The sequence below is a fragment of the Achroia grisella genome, unplaced genomic scaffold, assembly GCF_030625045.1.
Source record: "Achroia grisella isolate CSIRO2021 unplaced genomic scaffold, CSIRO_AGI_Agris_v1 utg540, whole genome shotgun sequence".
In the NCBI taxonomy this organism is placed as follows: Eukaryota; Metazoa; Arthropoda; class Insecta; order Lepidoptera; family Pyralidae; genus Achroia; species Achroia grisella.
In genome coordinates this window covers 47,946-65,854 of record NW_026712925.1, presented here as the reverse complement: position 1 = coordinate 65,854, position 17,909 = coordinate 47,946, and the positions used below count along the sequence as shown (strand labels likewise).

Sequence of the window (17,909 nt, the reverse complement as noted above, 5' to 3'; positions counted from 1 at the left end):
TAATTATTAATGCTATTCACTAATTCTGACATGCAATGTTGGTTTGTCATATTTACTTGTTTTGTCAAGCAAATTTTTTTACTAACAGAGATAAACATAAACTAGATACCAAATGCAAATTATGACGACTATTCTGAAATTTTTAGTTCTTTCACAAAATCATAAATATAACAAAGGGCATGATATGATGACGTTTCTGTTACCATAGCAACAGTTGTTTCTGTTTATTATTCGAGCTGTCTAATGGTGAATTTAGGTTATAGATATTTATAAAATTGTGTAATTTATTCATGTAGGTCTATTACATATCTTAATATATAAACAATTTAATTTAATTACTAAAAATATTTTAAAAATAATTGTTTAATTCTCAATCTTACCGCTTTAATTTAGTTTAAGATTACAATGGAAGATGTAGACACTCCGCAAATAATTACTCATATTGAAAATAATTTAAATCATTCGCTATTTGACTGCAAGTGGATACCATGTTCTGCAAAATTTGTTGTTGTTGGTTCACTACCGAGGGGCAGTGGAACTATTGAAGTTTTCGAGATTACGGCTGGTGAAGCTAAGAAAATAAAAGAAATAGAAAGACCTAATTCATTCAAATGTGCCACTTTTGGGGCCAGTAACGACGTGGAAAGACGTCTTTCAACAGGGGACTTCAAAGGAACTTTAGAAATATGGTTTGTAATAATGCATATTATTGCTACAATACAAATGACAAATAAATATTGTACAATACAATATAATATACAATTAAAAAGATTTTTTTTTGCAATTTGGCGCACTGCTGGGCAAAAATTTTTTTTTTATAAATTTAGTATACTTTACCATATATTTATATCATGCTGAGGAAGAAAAACTATGACTTCTAGATATTATTTAATTTAATATGAATGTGAAAAGATGACTGATGGATGAACTATATAAAAGTTGGTGTGCATTAACAAAATCATACTGCTCTATAATGTTCCAGTATTTCTTTTTTTGCAGGGATTTAGAGAAGAGTTGTCAAGTTTATATCACCAAAGAGCATACAGATATAATTAACTCAATAGATGGTATGGGTGGGAATACAATGAACTGTGGAGCACCAGAAATCGTTACCGGAAGTCGTGATGGTAATAATCCTAAAACAATAAAATCTATTGTTCTATGAATAATTTATGATAAAGCATTTCTTTAAGCAGTTAATATGTATATAGGCCTATTTAAGTAAAATGACAATTGGTGATCAGTAATAAAATTCAGATCACACTATATTGTTTTTACAAGTAAGGTTTTTTACAAGTAAGTTTCATTGGAAATTTTTTATTGTGAGGTGAATGAGACAGAAAGGTGCCATAACTATGAATCAGAAAAATCTTATAAGATACTTTCAACCACTTATGCACATCATAGTTTTTCAGTTCAGCTAGTTACTCCAATGGACTTCTCCAAATAAGATGAGTTACTTGGACATCACTCCCTCTCCCCAAAAGTTATTATTAAATAGCTCAATAAACTATAATTGGTTCAACACTTATGACTACTCCAATTGAAATTAGAGTTATGATTACCTTTCAATTCTTAGGTACTGTGAAGGTATGGGACCCACGTCAGAGAGGAAAACCAGTTGCGAACATGCAGCCTATGAAAGGTGAAACTAAACGTGATTGCTGGACGGTTGCATTTGGTAACTCCTTTAATGATGCGGAGAGAATCGTTGTCGCCGGTTATGACAATGGCGATTTGAAAATGTTTGACCTCAGAACAATGTCACTTAGATGGGAGTGCAACTTGAAGAATGGGGTAAGAAATTTATGTAAATGGATATTTCAACCTATTTTAATAAAATTCTCGGTTCTATTATATTTTTTTTGTGTGATGAAGTTAGTACAAATAATGTCTATTATCCAGGATTGCTAAACATCTAAGGTTGGCTTTTTGCTTCGTTTGATAAAGGCAAAAATTTTGTGTATTCTCACAATTTGACACTGAACCTCATACATCACCATATTTTTATGTGGAAATAGAGCGATTGTACCGAGGTAGTTTCTTGTTACGCTGTGTTTGTCTACACTAAATAAAATACATGTACAATAGTCGAAACTTAAATTTATCTGTTGAAAAAAGGTCCCTAGAAATTCTCATAGGTGAATTCCCATTTATCTACGACAATTCCTCCGGGAGAACAAAATAAAGTCTTAAAAAATAAATGATAAATGGAGTATTAAGCTGAAAATGTTTTTGACCATTTACAGGTATGTTCCGCTGAATTTGATCGTAAAGACATTCCAATGAACAAGATAGTAGCAACTACTTTAGAGGGCAAGTTCCACGTGTTCGATGTCAGAACACAAAACCCTGTGAAAGGATTTGCTCAGGTACGCTGACAGAACATGTATTTAGGGATTCGGACAACGTACATGTAGTATCTTTGTGGTGCGGAGCAATGGTGCAAGAAATACAATTTTATACAATGAGAATGACAAGCAAGCTGACGGCCCATCTGATGGTAAATAACCGTCGTCGGTAACCGTCTTCTATATTTTTTAATTTTTTTTTATTGGGTTGTTTCGGCTATTCAGTCAGATACTTGAACCTGTAGCACTGCGACCTACATAGATGTATTGTGCTCGCCCTTTTTCAAAGTTCGCTACCTAGACCCGTCAGGGACAAGAATTGAAGGATATTCTGGATGGTTTTTATCTCCTCGGGAAAGAGTGTAAACTTTCCAAGGGAGATATTTCGTTTATGCATGAGTGGGCCATAACCACATAGGACCAAGAGTAAACGCCACTACACTGTGGCATTTACTCATTAGTTTGGCAGAATCTGCAGATTTTTGTCGTGCATAGGCCTAGGTAAGCCATATGCTTGTTCAACTTGCGTCCTGTGAGGGCCCTAGTCATCATGCATGTGTTGTTTTTACTGAATAGCAATAGTCTATTGGAGTATTTGTTCGAGTAGCCTGATATTAGAGCTTTTGAATGTGTCAATCCTGTATACATGAACAGCACTATGGACATCATGTTAGCATGTGATACCCGTGATATCAATGCGTCATTACAGGGGACTAAAACTCTTGTTCTGTAATGTTATATCATTTTTATTCTTAAGGAACTTATATTTAGTGGCTTGGTGACAAGTCAGTTTAGTGCAACAAATGTTGCACTAAACTGCATGCTTTGAGACGTTAAAATATATTAACGTCAGGTAACGCCTAAAAACAAACTAGCTTGAAAATAAACAGATTGACATATAGAGCCACATTCGTATTTATATATTAAAGAGTTTTGATTTCAGGTTCTAGATAATTCTACGAAAAGCGGCACAATTTGGGTGGCTCGCCACGTGCCACAGAACCGTGATTTATTCATAACTTGCGCTGGTAATGGACAAGTAACGCTTTGGAAATAGTAAGTATTATTTGCAGCGTCGATGTTCTAGCGATTTATTACATCGCTTTACTTCCTATGGTAACGGGATCGATTCCTTGCACAATGCAAACATTTGTGTTTATGAGTAAGTGTATTATCCATGGTCTTAGCCAGCCAGGGGCTCAGGGTGGGGCAGAAGTCTAAAATATTATGTAACTAGCAAACTATACTATACTATACCCCGATTGTTTTTTTCATACAAAATTATTCATGCTATCTATTCATGATAGGATCCTGATATGTATGTTATTTTGTGAGTCGATTGTTGAGTATGAATTTTCTTCAGTATATTAGGTATCGTAGTGGGTAGATACTTCGATAATTTATCTTTTTAGATTTGGTTAGGTTACCTTACAGGTCAGAGCCAGGGTGGGGCAAGTGCCTCATCCTGCCCCATTGAGGCTACGCCCATGGTGTTATCTATGTTAAATTGATAAATATTCAATAAATTTATTATGTATGTATTTAAAAAAAAAACTATGTATTATATCAATTGTCTAGTGCCTATAACACAAGCTCAATTGTCTTGGGGTCATTATTATTATTCTAATTTTTGAACTCAAACCGTTTTTTCTCAGTCAATACCCAGAGCAAAGAGTGCGAACGGATGATAAGGGCGTTGCGTGCGGAGTACCAGGTAAGCTGCAGCGTCTCCAGAGGATGGTGATCAGTTCGCAGCCAATCAACGCGCTGGACTGGAACCGCGATCACACAGGCCTTGCGGTCGCCACCGCTTACGACCAGTGTATCAGAGTCCTCGTCACCACCAAGTTGAATTTGCACTAGTCAATTTAAGTTATAATGATTTTAATATATATAATGATTATTACACCAATGTATTTTTATTTTAAGTTTTGTTGATGTTCAATAATATTAGCATATTTTTAAATATTGTTTGTTTCGATCCCGTATAGGTACATATTTAATTGGATGAAACTGAAATAATTTTTACGCCTGCGCAAACAGAAAATACTGGCGGGTTACCAGATATACATGAAGGCAATGTACCACGGTGGTTGTAAACAAGCATATGTCCCATCTGATGGTAAACCGTAACTGTAGCCTTAAGAAGCCTTATTACACCCTTATTATAAAAGCTCATAGAACATTCCATAAACTAAGTGCAAATGAAAGTACCTATACCATCTATTCCCTACTAATATTTTTATATTATAGTAGCGGGTGCACCGCGACAACGTGCACGTGGAATTTAATTTTATTTTTCTAAAATAAAAGTAGCTTAGGTTACTCCTTATTACATCAGTTCCCCGTCAAAAAAAGCCCCTTTAAAATCGGTCTAGCCATTTCAGAGATTAGGCGGAATAAACAGACAGACAGACAAAAATTTGAAAAAGTGGTGCTTTGGAGTATGTACCGTATTTATATTCATATGCATGTACTAAAAAACGGTTATTTCAATATTACAAACAGACACTGCAATTTTATTTATATGTATAGATTGTATTGTATAGTAGGTATTAGATACACACATACGTACGTACAATTTTCTTAGAATATTTAAACGATATTAAGACGCATTGAAATATTTTGTAGAACAATAATTATTTGGAGATTTATTCTATTAGAGATTAGATAATACATGAGTGTAAATAAATACATCATTCACTTTTGAATGCCGATTGTTAAAAAGACAAAAATAATTCTGCATGATACGATCCCTTTGTTACCCAAACTCTATGCGCCCTCGCTCCAACCGAAGGGTGCCCAAACTGCTTCGATTTTCTACGGTTCCGTTTAATTAAAGTCATATTAACGTATTAGATACGATTTAACGCTCGTGCAGATAATCATTGAAAGAAATTATAATACTTTAAGCATTGTATGCTTACGGGGCCTAGCCTGTAGCTACACATATGTACCAATGCGTTTTATAATGACAGCTATCTCGTAATGGTTCCTTAGTACATACTAGTAGGACTGATGCATGAGCGGACTAAGGCCTAGGCAAGCTAGGCACGTGCCCATAAATTAGGTATTTACTTTGTTTTTATTTAACAAAGACGTCATATTCATAATTATTGCTGAAACGTATCCAGCTTATGTCGAATCATTGATTGATAATGTCCTGCCCGGAATTACAATGTTTTCTAGGGATCGATTTAGCCTAAGTTCGCCACTGGACTGTTGACTGAAGGAAATCAATCAATTTCCTAAAATAAAATGGTGACAGATTTAACAAGGAATATCGTAGCAGTAAATTAAAAAAAATTGTTATCTGATGAACTAACTCCTTTGTGTATGTAAACTTCAAATTTACTGCTGTGCTTCTTTTAGGTCATTACGTCTCCTCAGCGCCTCTTTTGAATCAATTGTTAAATAAACTCAAATATTCTCATAAGAATCTAGCGGTCAATTACCAAGTAGGTACCTACATGTGTTGGTTTTAATTCTAATTACGTAATATTATTAATAACAGACATTCCATAGCTAATTGTCTAATCACAAACAGATTTTATGATATGATATGATATAATATTAGGTACATTTTAATAAGCAGTATCTTTACTAAATGATGTAATAAATTAATTATTAATACGTATTATTTGATAGATATATACCTACCTAGTACTTATGGACGTACTATCTAACGATCTGCCTTGGCATCGTATACCTACGGATGCAATTAATTGCAGGTTTTTGAGTTCTTTGAAAACAAAATACAGCGCTGATAGTAGTGTGTAGCAGACTCTAAACATTTTTGGGAGAAGGGGATGGCTAGTAATGTGGACATGCATGGTAATAATACATTGCTAGCAATATATTATGCCAGTTTTATCTCTACGAGAATATATTTGAACCATCATGGTTAATTCCTAACGATTGGTTGGTATTATTTGTCCACATTACCTACTACCAATATCCTTCCACCCCGACCGATAAATAGTAACAAACTATTTTCTAAAATGGTCCGTTTTAAAGTTAAAAGTAGAACCCTAACCAATTAGAAAACAATAATGTATCGTCTATACTGAATTAGTTATCATATCAAAACATATTTTGTCATTCCCCCAAAGTTGTACCACGTGCGGCGGCGAGCGTTTCTCCCCCGATTTAATAACGCATCCCTTCTGTAATTGATGCGTGTAATTCAGTTGACATGTTTTGCTAAATCTCATAATTTGACACAGCTAAACACCCTTTCAGAAGTCAAGTTGATTTTTGATTCTAAATTGTAGTCTTTTTTTGCAGAGACTCTTGTGTCTGTAAAACGCAACATGATAGTAATTCATTGTGCATATTTAAATATTAGTATGTGGACTCTTAATATATTATAATTTATTCCTGATATTAATCATTAAAAACTTTATTTATATTTCTATATCATATAACAATAACAAATGATAAATATAATTAAAACTAAGAGTTGAAATTACCAAATAAAATCATCCATTTTTATTATTCCTTTATTTTTTTTGAACCATGTCCTTTATCTATTACCTGACTGCTACTACCTCTCTATCCCACAGGGAGAATCTCTATCTCTTTTGTATTCGTCAGGCGCGACTTGGCCGATCCGTAAGTCCTATTGCGGGTTTGGAGTACCATCTGCACTGGCCCCATACCGTTCGGTGAAGCTGTAAAGGTCAGCGGCGGCATATGGTATTAGAGTAGTCCAAAAAAAGGGAAAACCCAGTTGTGCATTGCAATTTATGTACTTTTGTGTAGTTACATTACATATACTCCTGATTCTGAATCTACCTGGTGATTGCAGGTCTATCTAGGACTTCCTAATTTTATTGTCCCATGCGCGATTTTTAAACATAGCGGCAAGCCCCAAGGTATGCTCGGCTTATATAAGGAACATATCTCTCAAAGTTTGCCAGCTGAAGGGGCAGCCGACCGACCGAGTCAGTAGTAATGACGATGAACTCACCTCTTAAGTTTTGACTGCTAGCTCTTTTTAGACATCTTATTTCTACACTACCCTTGTTGATCTACATTTTCAATAAACGTGATCGGATTTACCCCATCAGCCCTAATTTTGCGTCAATATGACAAGTGTGCCATTGTTGGGTTTTGTGCCGGGGATAATATGCGAGTTGCAGAGTGAAACGAATCCGCCATCTGTCTCTGGTCACGCCTCGGTTTTGACGCGATAATGTGATCAATAACAGATTAATTCGTATGGAATTACGCATTGTGCAATGCAGGTGCATCTTTGTGGAATGATTTATATGTTTAGAGTATAAATGCAAACTATCCATACTAATAGTATCAATGTGAAAGTGTGTGCCTATCAGTTTGTTACCGTTTCCATGGCTTAAAAGATCATACTAAATTTGATGTAAAAAAATAGAGTAGGTATCACTGCAGTTATTGTGCTATAAAAATAGACGGAGTCGCAAGTAGCAGCTAGTTTACTGTAGTTTCATAATAAATAGTTTAGCGGCTTAAACGGTTTATAAAATGGAATGATCTTATCTTGAAACCACTTTTTTACCTGAATCAGCTTGAGTATCTTAATTTCTTAGTTGATATCTATAGAGTACCTGATTTGTTATTGCTTGCCTAGTTCGCAATGTGAATATAAGGCTCCGAAGGTAACACTACACTAAGTACAACATATTCCTACAACATTTCTATATAATATTCCGTCGGTAAGACAGATTATAAATACATTTAATAACTATTTTTATTCTAAGTATGTTTTCGTAAGCTTATCGTGATAAAGCTAAATGATTTTAGTTTCAACTCTACATTGCCTAACAACCTTGCTTATTGCGTTCTAGATTTTATTCAATTACTCCAAATTTATATAGGTATATGTATCCAAATTTCTATTGAGAGAGAATAAATAACATGCCTTTAACATTGTGAAGGTTTGAATACGTATCTACAATTATGAATAACTCTGTGTTAGATAGGGAAATATAATTCTTCTATAAATATGTGAATTATTTTCAATATTTTTTTATATAATTTATACATTTAATTACTATACCCAAAGTAAGGGCTTAGCCCAGCAGTGGTACATGAATCAAGTAAACAAAAATATTTACGGTAGATACTGAAGAGTTTGGATGAAATATATTTATGTCAATATCTCGGCTAGAATTCAGAAATAATGTAGCTCCGCCCTTTGCAACTGCTGCATCCAATTACAATCAAGTATCCTATTTCACCCTTACACTGGCCAATCACAATTGGAAAATCTGGCGTTGTTATGGTTAAGGGTGGCTTTTCACTGTATCATGACATTCTAGACCTTACGTTCGTAACAAGAAGCTAAATTTTTGTTTGATTTAAGAAATTAATAAAAATTTCCTGACTACGTTTTGGTATAATATGCTGGTAGCATTTAATGTAGTTTCATTTCATAAGTGGAAGATTTCGGTCGGTCTTCCAGTCTTGTTGAAAATATTTCGTCAATTTCTGTTCGCTAGTGATCAGCGTATAGTGTAGACAGTTTCATTTTGTGGTGTGTTGTAAAATATCAAGATTCATTTCCCTCTAATGTCATACGGTAGCGAGACGCCGCACGTCTGGAGCAGTTCAGCAGTACGTTGTTTTATGTATTATCTACTCGTATTTACTTCTGCCTACTTGCAGCTTGCCTGTGTAGTTCCTTGACACATTTTTATATTCTATTTAAATTTTTTTTTATATATTCCTTTTTGTTACGTTTTTTGTTATGGCGCTGTCGTGTCAGTCAAATATTTTTAAATATCTCAATTTTTACAGCAATTTTTAATTCAATATTTACAGCGCTCTCTTAAAGTCTCTTAAAATCCTCTAAAAATTCATACTCATTTGATACATTAAATACCCTTCACTCTTCAGTACTATCTACATCATATACCTATATATATATGTATTTCAGTGTCTTCCATGCCAGTTGACAACATCCTGTTTTTTTCTAAATTTTGTTGATCTTGAACGAGAAGGCTCCTGGGGCATATTCCTGTACAATGTTACTAATTCAGTATACCACAATGGTTTCATGCGTGCTGTCGTAAATAGTTACAAAAATGTAGATATTATATTGGGCTTCATGTAAATTATGAAATTAGTAGTATCAATTTGAAAAGACTAGTGTTTTCCATCATATCTAACCAAATTTCCAATATAATAATTAAAATTCCAATTGATTGTAATAAATGGAAGTATATAATTATTTATACCATTAAAATATAGACCAAAAAACAGTTAGTACCTGGTAAAAGTATAAAATTCTCTGGAATAATGAATACTTTTACGATTCACATACCATTATTTACCAAGTACAATAGTACCTGTATATATCTACATATAGTGCTTAGCTTTAAGCAAAGCTAGTGTTATGGGTAAACAAGTAATAGACATACTTAAATACGTTTTTTTGTAAATAGGTACATACATATTAGAATACACCGAAATAAATACAGACAATCGTACTTTTTAATACATATATTTGCACTGTGCGAATAATCGATCCCGCAACCATCGGATTTATGGCGGTATGCCAAACCGCTAGATCACTGAAACCATTATGACATCACTTCATCATGTGACGCCCGTAGTACCTTTCAAGCCATACTGCTTCGTAGGCTCAAGCTATTATGTCGCTGTAATCTGTACACTGTAATTTTCTCCAACCAAAACGATGTTATATATATAACGATAGTGGAAAACAAGCATACTGCTGTAGACATCTGATACACCAGGGATGTTCAGTCCGCGTTGCCGACTCAAAATTATAAAGAAGGTGTATAGCGGCATCCTGTAATGTGTGAGACAGAGTACGTTACGACTTTCTACGAATTAATTATTTGAAATAGATATAATTCTATTAACATAATAAAGAAGATAATGTGTGGTGCAGGGCAGCGAGGTGTCTCCATACGGGCCGCTGTGGGACGCGCCACCAGCGCCGGTGCCCTATCCCGACATCCTGGCGTTTCCGCCCGCCGACCTAGGTAAAATATTATATAGAGATACTATTGAAATTTGTTTTAAACTTCGAATAAAAGGAAATCTAGCAATGTAATGTGAGGTCGACTTCCATGCGGTCCCCTCTGGAAACCTCAAGGAAATTAACATGACGGTTGGAAACCATTATATATATAATATATACATTATACATATCATATATATATTAATTTCCTGATGAATTTGCCACGATAGGCTGACTGACCTGACCTGTCCACCTGACATCTTATCACCCTCCACTGGTACCCCGCGTAAGCCGATAGCGCAGGCGGGTGCATCATTCCTTTATCATCCATCAACAAAAATATAGAACTAATATTAAAGTAACTATTAACCGCGACTTTGTCCGTTTATTTTTTTTGTTAAAATAAATAATTTTTCTAAAACAATAGTAGCCTAATAAGGAGGAGGAGTAACTTCCTTATAACATTAGTAAACTGCGAGTGAAACTCCCGTCAAATTCGGTCCAGCCATTTCAGAGATTAGCAACAAATGAGTAGACAGATATTTTTTAAAATTAATTCTTTGATGTAAGATGTGTATATGTTTCCTTATGCATTTACAAATAGACTTCAAAATTTATTTGTATCGATGAAAATATTTCTGTTAGTCTGTTACATTTTCATGACTAAACTGCTGAACAGGTTTTATTCAATTTTGACGTGAAGATACATTGTATAACAAGGACGGACATAGGCTATCTTTTGTTTAAAAATATAATTTGATATGGGTGAAATAGGAAAATAATAATTAGTATAAAGTGCAGACAGGGTAGCAACTAATTAAAAACAAAGATAATAAATACTTTCTGCATTAACCATTTAACCTTTAGTTTTTTTTTTTTTTGGATAATAAATTCACCGGACGTTTCGAGTGCAGATGGCACTCCAAACCCGCGGAAGGACTTATGGAGCGGCTGAAGGCCAACTCCTGCCCGACGGATACGACGGTCTGGGGGCACCACTAGGGGTTCGAACCTCGGCTCAGGCCGTCGTAATTTCGATCCCCGTTTGAATTGGACGGGGGATCGATCGGATTAACCTTTAGTAAAAATAATTACTTTATATTTACTGTGCTCATATTTGTATGATTTGAATCGACATATAGTATGGTCGGCGGCTGGTTGTGGCGGTCGGGCCGGCTCCCGAGCGACGCCCGTCGGAAAGAAGCCGCGGCGTCGTGTTGCCTCCGTCGCTCAACGCCGCGCCGCCAATATTCGGGAGAGAAGACGCATGTTCAATTTGAACGAGGCATTTGATAAGTTACGCCGAAAGGTATTTGTAAAAATATTTTTTACTATTATTGTATGGTATATACAATATCATTCTGCTAAAACTATACAAACAGCCGTTTCTTCAAAATAATCTATACATATAAATAAAATTGAAGTGTCTGTTGTAATATTGAAATAACCGTTTTTTACTACGTGCATATGAATATAAATACGGTATATACACCATAATAACATTTTTTACGATTTTTGTCTGTCTGTCTGTTTGTTCCGGCTAATCTCAGAAATGGCTGGACCGTTTTTGACGGGACTTTTATTGGTAGGTAGCTGATGTAATAAGGAGTAACTTAGGCTAATTTTATTTTAGAAATATAAAGTTAAATTCCACTCGGACGAAGTCGCGTGTATAGCTAGTATAAAATAAATATTGTTGTAGGAACTACAATAACATATTTCATTTTATATTTTTCTTAAATTTTTCCTTTTGTTTTCTAAAGAGGATTATATGACCAATAGTGTCTTTCGAATCTAAAACAAACAATATGCCATTACAATGTAAATGTGTTTAAATAAATTTATTTAAATAATTTCTTCTTATATAAAACATTATTTTCTTAAAAAAATAAAATAAAAAGATTGTACTCACGGTGTGACCTAAATTGTTCTATAAAATATTCATACTTCGCAGTCGTGATAATGAAATCTAATGAATTCTATTAACAATAAATTAGTTATATCGTTAGTTAAATAAGATTTCTGGGTATTCTTATTATATTTTTAATTACTTATACCCGGCGCAGTCTTTTCAGTCATGTACAAGCAAAATGTATAGCATTTTGCTTCTAAATTGGAATTCGATTAAAGGGTTCCGAAAGTGAAAGATGTTATGCAAAATAATTTTACGTTAGTGTTTCTATAATAATATTCACTTTTATAAGGATATTATTGTGCATATTAAATCTATACATATTATAAACCAGTCTTCCGCCGCGTTTGTCTGTATGTACTCGATAATTTAAAAACTACAGAACCGATTTTTATTTATCAACAGAGTTATTTCAAACTAGCTGTACCAGCGACTTCGTCCGCGTGGAATTTAGCTTTATTTTTCTAAAATAAAAGTAGCCTAAGCTGCTCCTTATTACATCAGCTACCTGTCAATAAAAGTCCCGTCAAAATCGGTCCAGCCATTTCAGAGATTAACCGGAACAAACAGATAGACTTACAAAAATTGTAAAAATGTTATTTTGCTGTATGTACCGTATTTTTTTTTCATATACATGTTGTAAAAAACGGTTAAAAAGAATAAGCATTGCGAACCCGTGACATCTTGTTACATTAATATTAAAATATAGTTTATTTATATTGGTATCCTTTGGTATCGCTCTTCAGGTGCCTACATTTGCGTACGAGAAACGACTGTCTCGTATCGAGACGCTTCGGCTGGCGATCACTTACATCAGCTTCATGTGTGAGCTTCTCCACGGATCACCACAACCGCATCACAATCCACACCACGCGTTGCATCCGCCGCGGCACGTGTTCGATGCTGAAGTGCCTTGGTGTGCTTGAATCAACATCAATGGAAAAGTTTCTTAAATGTAAAGGAAATAAGTGACTAGAACTTACTGTATATAATTTTTCACAGATTAAGGCCGTCATATTTACCTTTTGCTGAAATTAAGTGCTCTATTTGTATTTATTAACTGCTAAACTACACATTTTGCCAAAGATTAGACATATATGTGTATTGTAGTTAGGGACATAATATATAATCATATCGCCAGATATTATATTCGAGTATGCTCCTATTTTTGCATTGTTCAGGTTTCTATCCATCGAAAAATTTTGCACTTTAGATTAACATATTAGATTTAATATTTTGATAATATTGTAATGTAATGCCTAGCTGTATTTGTATTTTTAACAAAATCTTATTCCAAATACAACTGTATTTAGGACCATGGTCCAAAACGCCACATTGAAAGTAGTACTTGGGTCACAGACAATTTGATGACAATTTCAATGATCGATACCATTTATATTGTGATGAGATTGGAAGAAGGTCACTCCAACTTTATCGAATTGTATGATGTTCAAGACATTAAATCTTGCTAAAATGCAGTCGTTTATAATGTTTCTTGATTACAATACAGTCTAACAGATTAAATAAGACCACAAATAATATTGCACCGTAGATGATGTTGTATATCAACATTATTACTTACAGTTAGTCACATAACAAGCTGATATTTAAGATATTTTTATCCATATTGAGATAGTGATAAATGTACAGTTTATTTGCTGGTCACTAAAGTAATTAAGTAGTATTTAGTAAATGTTATATAAAGTTGCGGTTTCCATTAGCAATAAAGTAATTAAGAAATTATTTTGTAAAAGAATGTAGTGTGTACATAGAAAATGTCTTCCATTAGTTTAACGGATAATCTCTATATATTTGTCTTTACAATTTTTTTATATAATCAGGGAAAACAATCTTGCATATGAATGTACTGAACACGATACGAACTAAAGGCATTATTTGTGGCCGACACTTATGAAACAAAGGTTTGGGATACCTACAATATATCTGTTCAGTAATTTCACTGACATAACCGTCTTATCCTTAAAAATGAACCAGCAACCAATCAATATGCTTGGCGGCAAAATGAATATGATATGCTTAGATTATTTATTTTTATCTGTTCATGCTAAATGGCTCACGAGACTGCGAAGTGTGTAGCATTTATACAAAAATCTGTACCATTAAAAAGAAATTACATCTATGTAAACATTATTAGGAAATATCTTTAACTGTTCACTTTGCTTTCTAGGCCAGTTATTCAGTATTCGGACAGTTGATGCGGATATTTTTTTGATTATATCCAAGGATATGCCTATTTGCTCCCTCATATATATAATAAAAAATCAGTAAATAGATTGAAAGTAAGAATAAGGTAAGAGTGTAAGTATGATAATAATATTTAAAGTAAGAAAATGAATAATGTTATGTACATACTTTAAGAAGAATGTTTAAGCATACCTACCTATATTGTAAAATGAAATTACAGTTGTTTTAGTGCAATAATTATTTGCCCGCCCAATTATAATGTAAATTAGTAATGATACATACATGACGGTGTTAATAAATGAAATTAATAAATGACTAATAATTTACTGATAAACCACAGGTATTTATTAACTAACAATATATTGTTGTTATATAAACCTATTATTAATTACCTAAAATTATACTTTTGTTAATTTGAAGTTATCTTAATGGAATATGCGTGACAAGATTGCGACACCGTTATATCAGTTGTAATATTGATCTAAGAACAAAGATAGAAGGTAGGTTTCATTGACAGCAAAATTTCCTATTAGGTCAATCTCCATGCAGATCTTTCTGGAAGCCATCATGTTAAATTTTTGGTGAATGGTCTTTTACCATACTCTGGTATATGAAAGCCTCAGTATTCCAGCGGCTTAGGATAGCGGCTTGCCTCCTATGATCGCGACTTCAATTTCTCGCATAGTACAAACATATGTATTCATGAATATGATTGTTTGTGTTGGTTTGGGCGGTTTTTATGTATAATATGTATGTATTTACAAAAAATGTAAGAAATAAATTTATTTATGTGTAATATCAGTTGTCTAGTACCAATACCACAAGCTTTGCTTAGCTTGGGACTTGTCAGGATTTATATAGTACTGGTGTCTGCATATATTAGAGAGCAGGTAAATTGAGCATTATCTGTAGGCGTTTTGATGGTGGTATTTTTAAATAATTGGAATGACAAACAAGCTGCTAACCTAACTGATGGTAAGTGGTAACCGTCGTAAGCAAGCTGGTTATCGGTAAAAATACATATATGAGTTTGAAATACCCACTTAGTTAAATACCTACCTCGGTTAAAATCGCTACGGTTATAATTCTAGAACAGCGTTATGACTATTTTGATAAATATATAATCTGCATGTAAACCTAATTTAAGACTCTAACACCAGTCATAGTCAATATGATATTATAATAATAAATAAAATAAGATCGAGATTCAAAAAAGGTCCAGGTCTAACTTTGAATACCTTATAAAATGCAATATTATTCATACTTTTTTATTTTTGTATCTACAAAGAAACTCTAGCTTTATATAGATTAGTCATAAAGAGTATATAAATCTGAAATTCAGGTAGACTACTAATCAAACTGAACTAATAAAAATGTGAAAAACTAAAATTAATAACGTGACTGATGAGTTTGTATGAAGATTTAAAAAAAATATTTTCATAGTTCCACTTTGATGCAAAGTAGAAATGTTAAAGTCTCATTAATACTATTATTGGCGGTCAAGTCAGTTATTATACATACATTATATAGTTTTTTCTAATGGATGAATTCGGTATAGAGAATCCGCCAGCGCTAACAAAATACTCTGAGGTACAATACACTGGAGGATGAATCAGAATTCAGTGAATCAGTCAGTCAGAATTAACCGGTATGTTCCCAGGGAGACCGCGTGGAGTTCAAACTGACATGACATCGCTAGCAATGGGGTTATTAATTCACAGTACTAACAATCCCCCCGTACGACTATCTAACTCTTTACGACTAACTCTGTGCGGTAGTATAGATAATATAGAATATTTATAAAGTATGGATTATTTTAATGATGTACAATGCCATTTAAAGAGTGAGGACAGGGTTTATAGTTAGTTCTTTTTGAAGCGAACTACATTCAGAACTAACGGTAGATTTGACTTATCATAATAAGTAGCTGTAATAGACATATAGTGCAGTAAAATTTTAAATTAAACAGGATGTGATCAGTTTTGGCGCAATAAAAAAAATGAGTCCGCGAATACTTGAATAATAATATTAAAAAATAAATTTTGTTAATATAAATAAAGGGATGAAAAAATTAAATAAATACTAGATAAGTATATGAATGTTGACCCGGATTTCGAACCAACATTTTCTTGGTAAAATAACTTATTATTTAATTAAGTAATGAGCACATAAGTATCATAGACACACAGTTCCTAGGCATGCGTCATTCGACATTTTAATGATTTCTCCATTAATGATTCTATTATAAATGATGGTGATTTGATAAATTTCATTCAGTTTTGCGGGAGAAATGGGAAAGAGTGACATACAAGGAAATATTTGACGGTCACTTAATAAATAGTTATCTTTATGATATTGAGAAATAAGTGTACAGTGTGACGTTGCAAGATGCGGTGGTTCATATTTCACGTAAGTATTAATTTTGCATTTAATATAACTGTAATCTATACTAAATCTAGATAAATATATAGATACTAGAGCTGAGCTGCAATAACGAGTGGTGGCTTAACTGAAAGTCAGTGCTACAGTAGACTGCAGCACTAGTTGACTGAAGGTCCGTTTAGTCTATAGGGGAATATTAGTTTTTTAAAGGACTGTATTCTTCATTATTATATATCTATTCAGAGACGCACGATAGCAATACTTTCAATCGAAATTTTGACGTAATTATTTACGTTCAGCTCTACCATAAAAGTTTTGTTATTTTGAAAATTCATTATACTTACGAAAATTTTTATACCGTCTTGGATTGTTCACACGAATAAGCTAAAGATAGGTTCCTTTTTGTATGAAAATCTAGTTTTTCATATACGTGTAATAATAAAATAAACTCGTTTAAATAAAATCTAACTAGTGTGAAACGTATCAACGTTTGCTTGCTCTATCATGTGGACAAAATTTCATCGAGTGGAATTAGTAATTGTAGAAAAATTTTATAGTAGCACGTTTTGTACGGATAGTTCTAAAAAAGAAGTTATTTTATTCTTCCTACATTGTATTATGCTATGCTATGTAAGCTGAATAAATAGTATATTGTTACTAAATCAAACATCATAAAAATAGGTCCATACATATTTTAATAATAATGTTTTTTTATCATATCTGGTATTGTAACAGTATAACATATATTTGTTTAAGAAAAACATATTTGTGTTACTGTCGTCGCAGTTAAAATTACTTTAATAGTACTGAGTACTTCAAATTGAATTGAAGTATAATTTTAATTTAGTTTATTTTAATATTTTCTAAGAAGCTTCTGTGTAATTAAGTTATAAAGTTATACTATAGTGATAATATTCAAGAAAGATGACAATAGATACTTATTGCTTAATTTGTTTCAGTGTATTATGCTAGGATGCACAGCCGTCACGCTGGCGAAACACGATAGTATCAGACCAAAAAGAGATTTCACCTTTCTAAAACAATTATTCAAACCAGCAGTTGAGGCTCCGAAGAACATTTCACCCTT

The 17,909-nt window shown here is 33.2% G+C and overlaps 2 protein-coding genes across 3 annotated transcripts; both read left to right on the top strand.

Moving 5' to 3' along the window:
• The first annotated feature begins 74 nt into the window (after positions 1-74).
• Positions 75-4,239, top strand: LOC131847640 (dynein axonemal assembly factor 10). Of its 2 annotated transcripts, XM_059197256.1 has the most exons (7): positions 75-292; positions 394-689; positions 1,000-1,127; positions 1,580-1,797; positions 2,250-2,372; positions 3,295-3,407; positions 4,007-4,239. In XM_059197256.1, the coding sequence occupies exons 2-7, from the start codon at positions 406-408 to the stop codon at positions 4,212-4,214; spliced, it is 1,074 nt and encodes a 357-aa protein (XP_059053239.1). In that variant the 5' UTR covers positions 75-292; positions 394-405; the 3' UTR covers positions 4,215-4,239. The 2 variants fall into 2 exon arrangements, with proteins under 2 accessions (XP_059053239.1, XP_059053240.1); XM_059197257.1 differs by lacking the exon at positions 75-292 and having other exon boundaries at positions 317-689.
• Positions 4,240-8,784: 4,545 nt separating this feature from the next.
• Positions 8,785-13,480, top strand: LOC131847713 (protein Fer3-like). The gene is made up of 4 exons (XM_059197348.1): positions 8,785-8,948; positions 10,252-10,345; positions 11,466-11,632; positions 12,982-13,480. The coding sequence occupies exons 1-4, from the start codon at positions 8,904-8,906 to the stop codon at positions 13,159-13,161; spliced, it is 486 nt and encodes a 161-aa protein (XP_059053331.1). The 5' UTR covers positions 8,785-8,903; the 3' UTR covers positions 13,162-13,480.
• Positions 13,481-17,909: the final 4,429 nt, after the last annotated feature.

Coding starts and splice junctions, on each gene's coding strand:
- LOC131847640 (XM_059197256.1), top strand. CDS start 406: ATGGAAGATGTAGACACTCCGCAAATAATTACTCATATTGAAAATAAT. Junction 1,798..2,249: donor AGTGCAACTTGAAGAATGGG/GTAAGAAATTTA, acceptor GACCATTTACAG/GTATGTTCCGCTGAATTTGA. Junction 2,373..3,294: donor CTGTGAAAGGATTTGCTCAG/GTACGCTGACAG, acceptor TTTTGATTTCAG/GTTCTAGATAATTCTACGAA.
- LOC131847713 (XM_059197348.1), top strand. CDS start 8,904: ATGTCATACGGTAGCGAGACGCCGCACGTCTGGAGCAGTTCAGCA. Junction 8,949..10,251: donor ACGTCTGGAGCAGTTCAGCA/GTACGTTGTTTT, acceptor TGTGTGGTGCAG/GGCAGCGAGGTGTCTCCATA. Junction 11,633..12,981: donor TTGATAAGTTACGCCGAAAG/GTATTTGTAAAA, acceptor ATCGCTCTTCAG/GTGCCTACATTTGCGTACGA.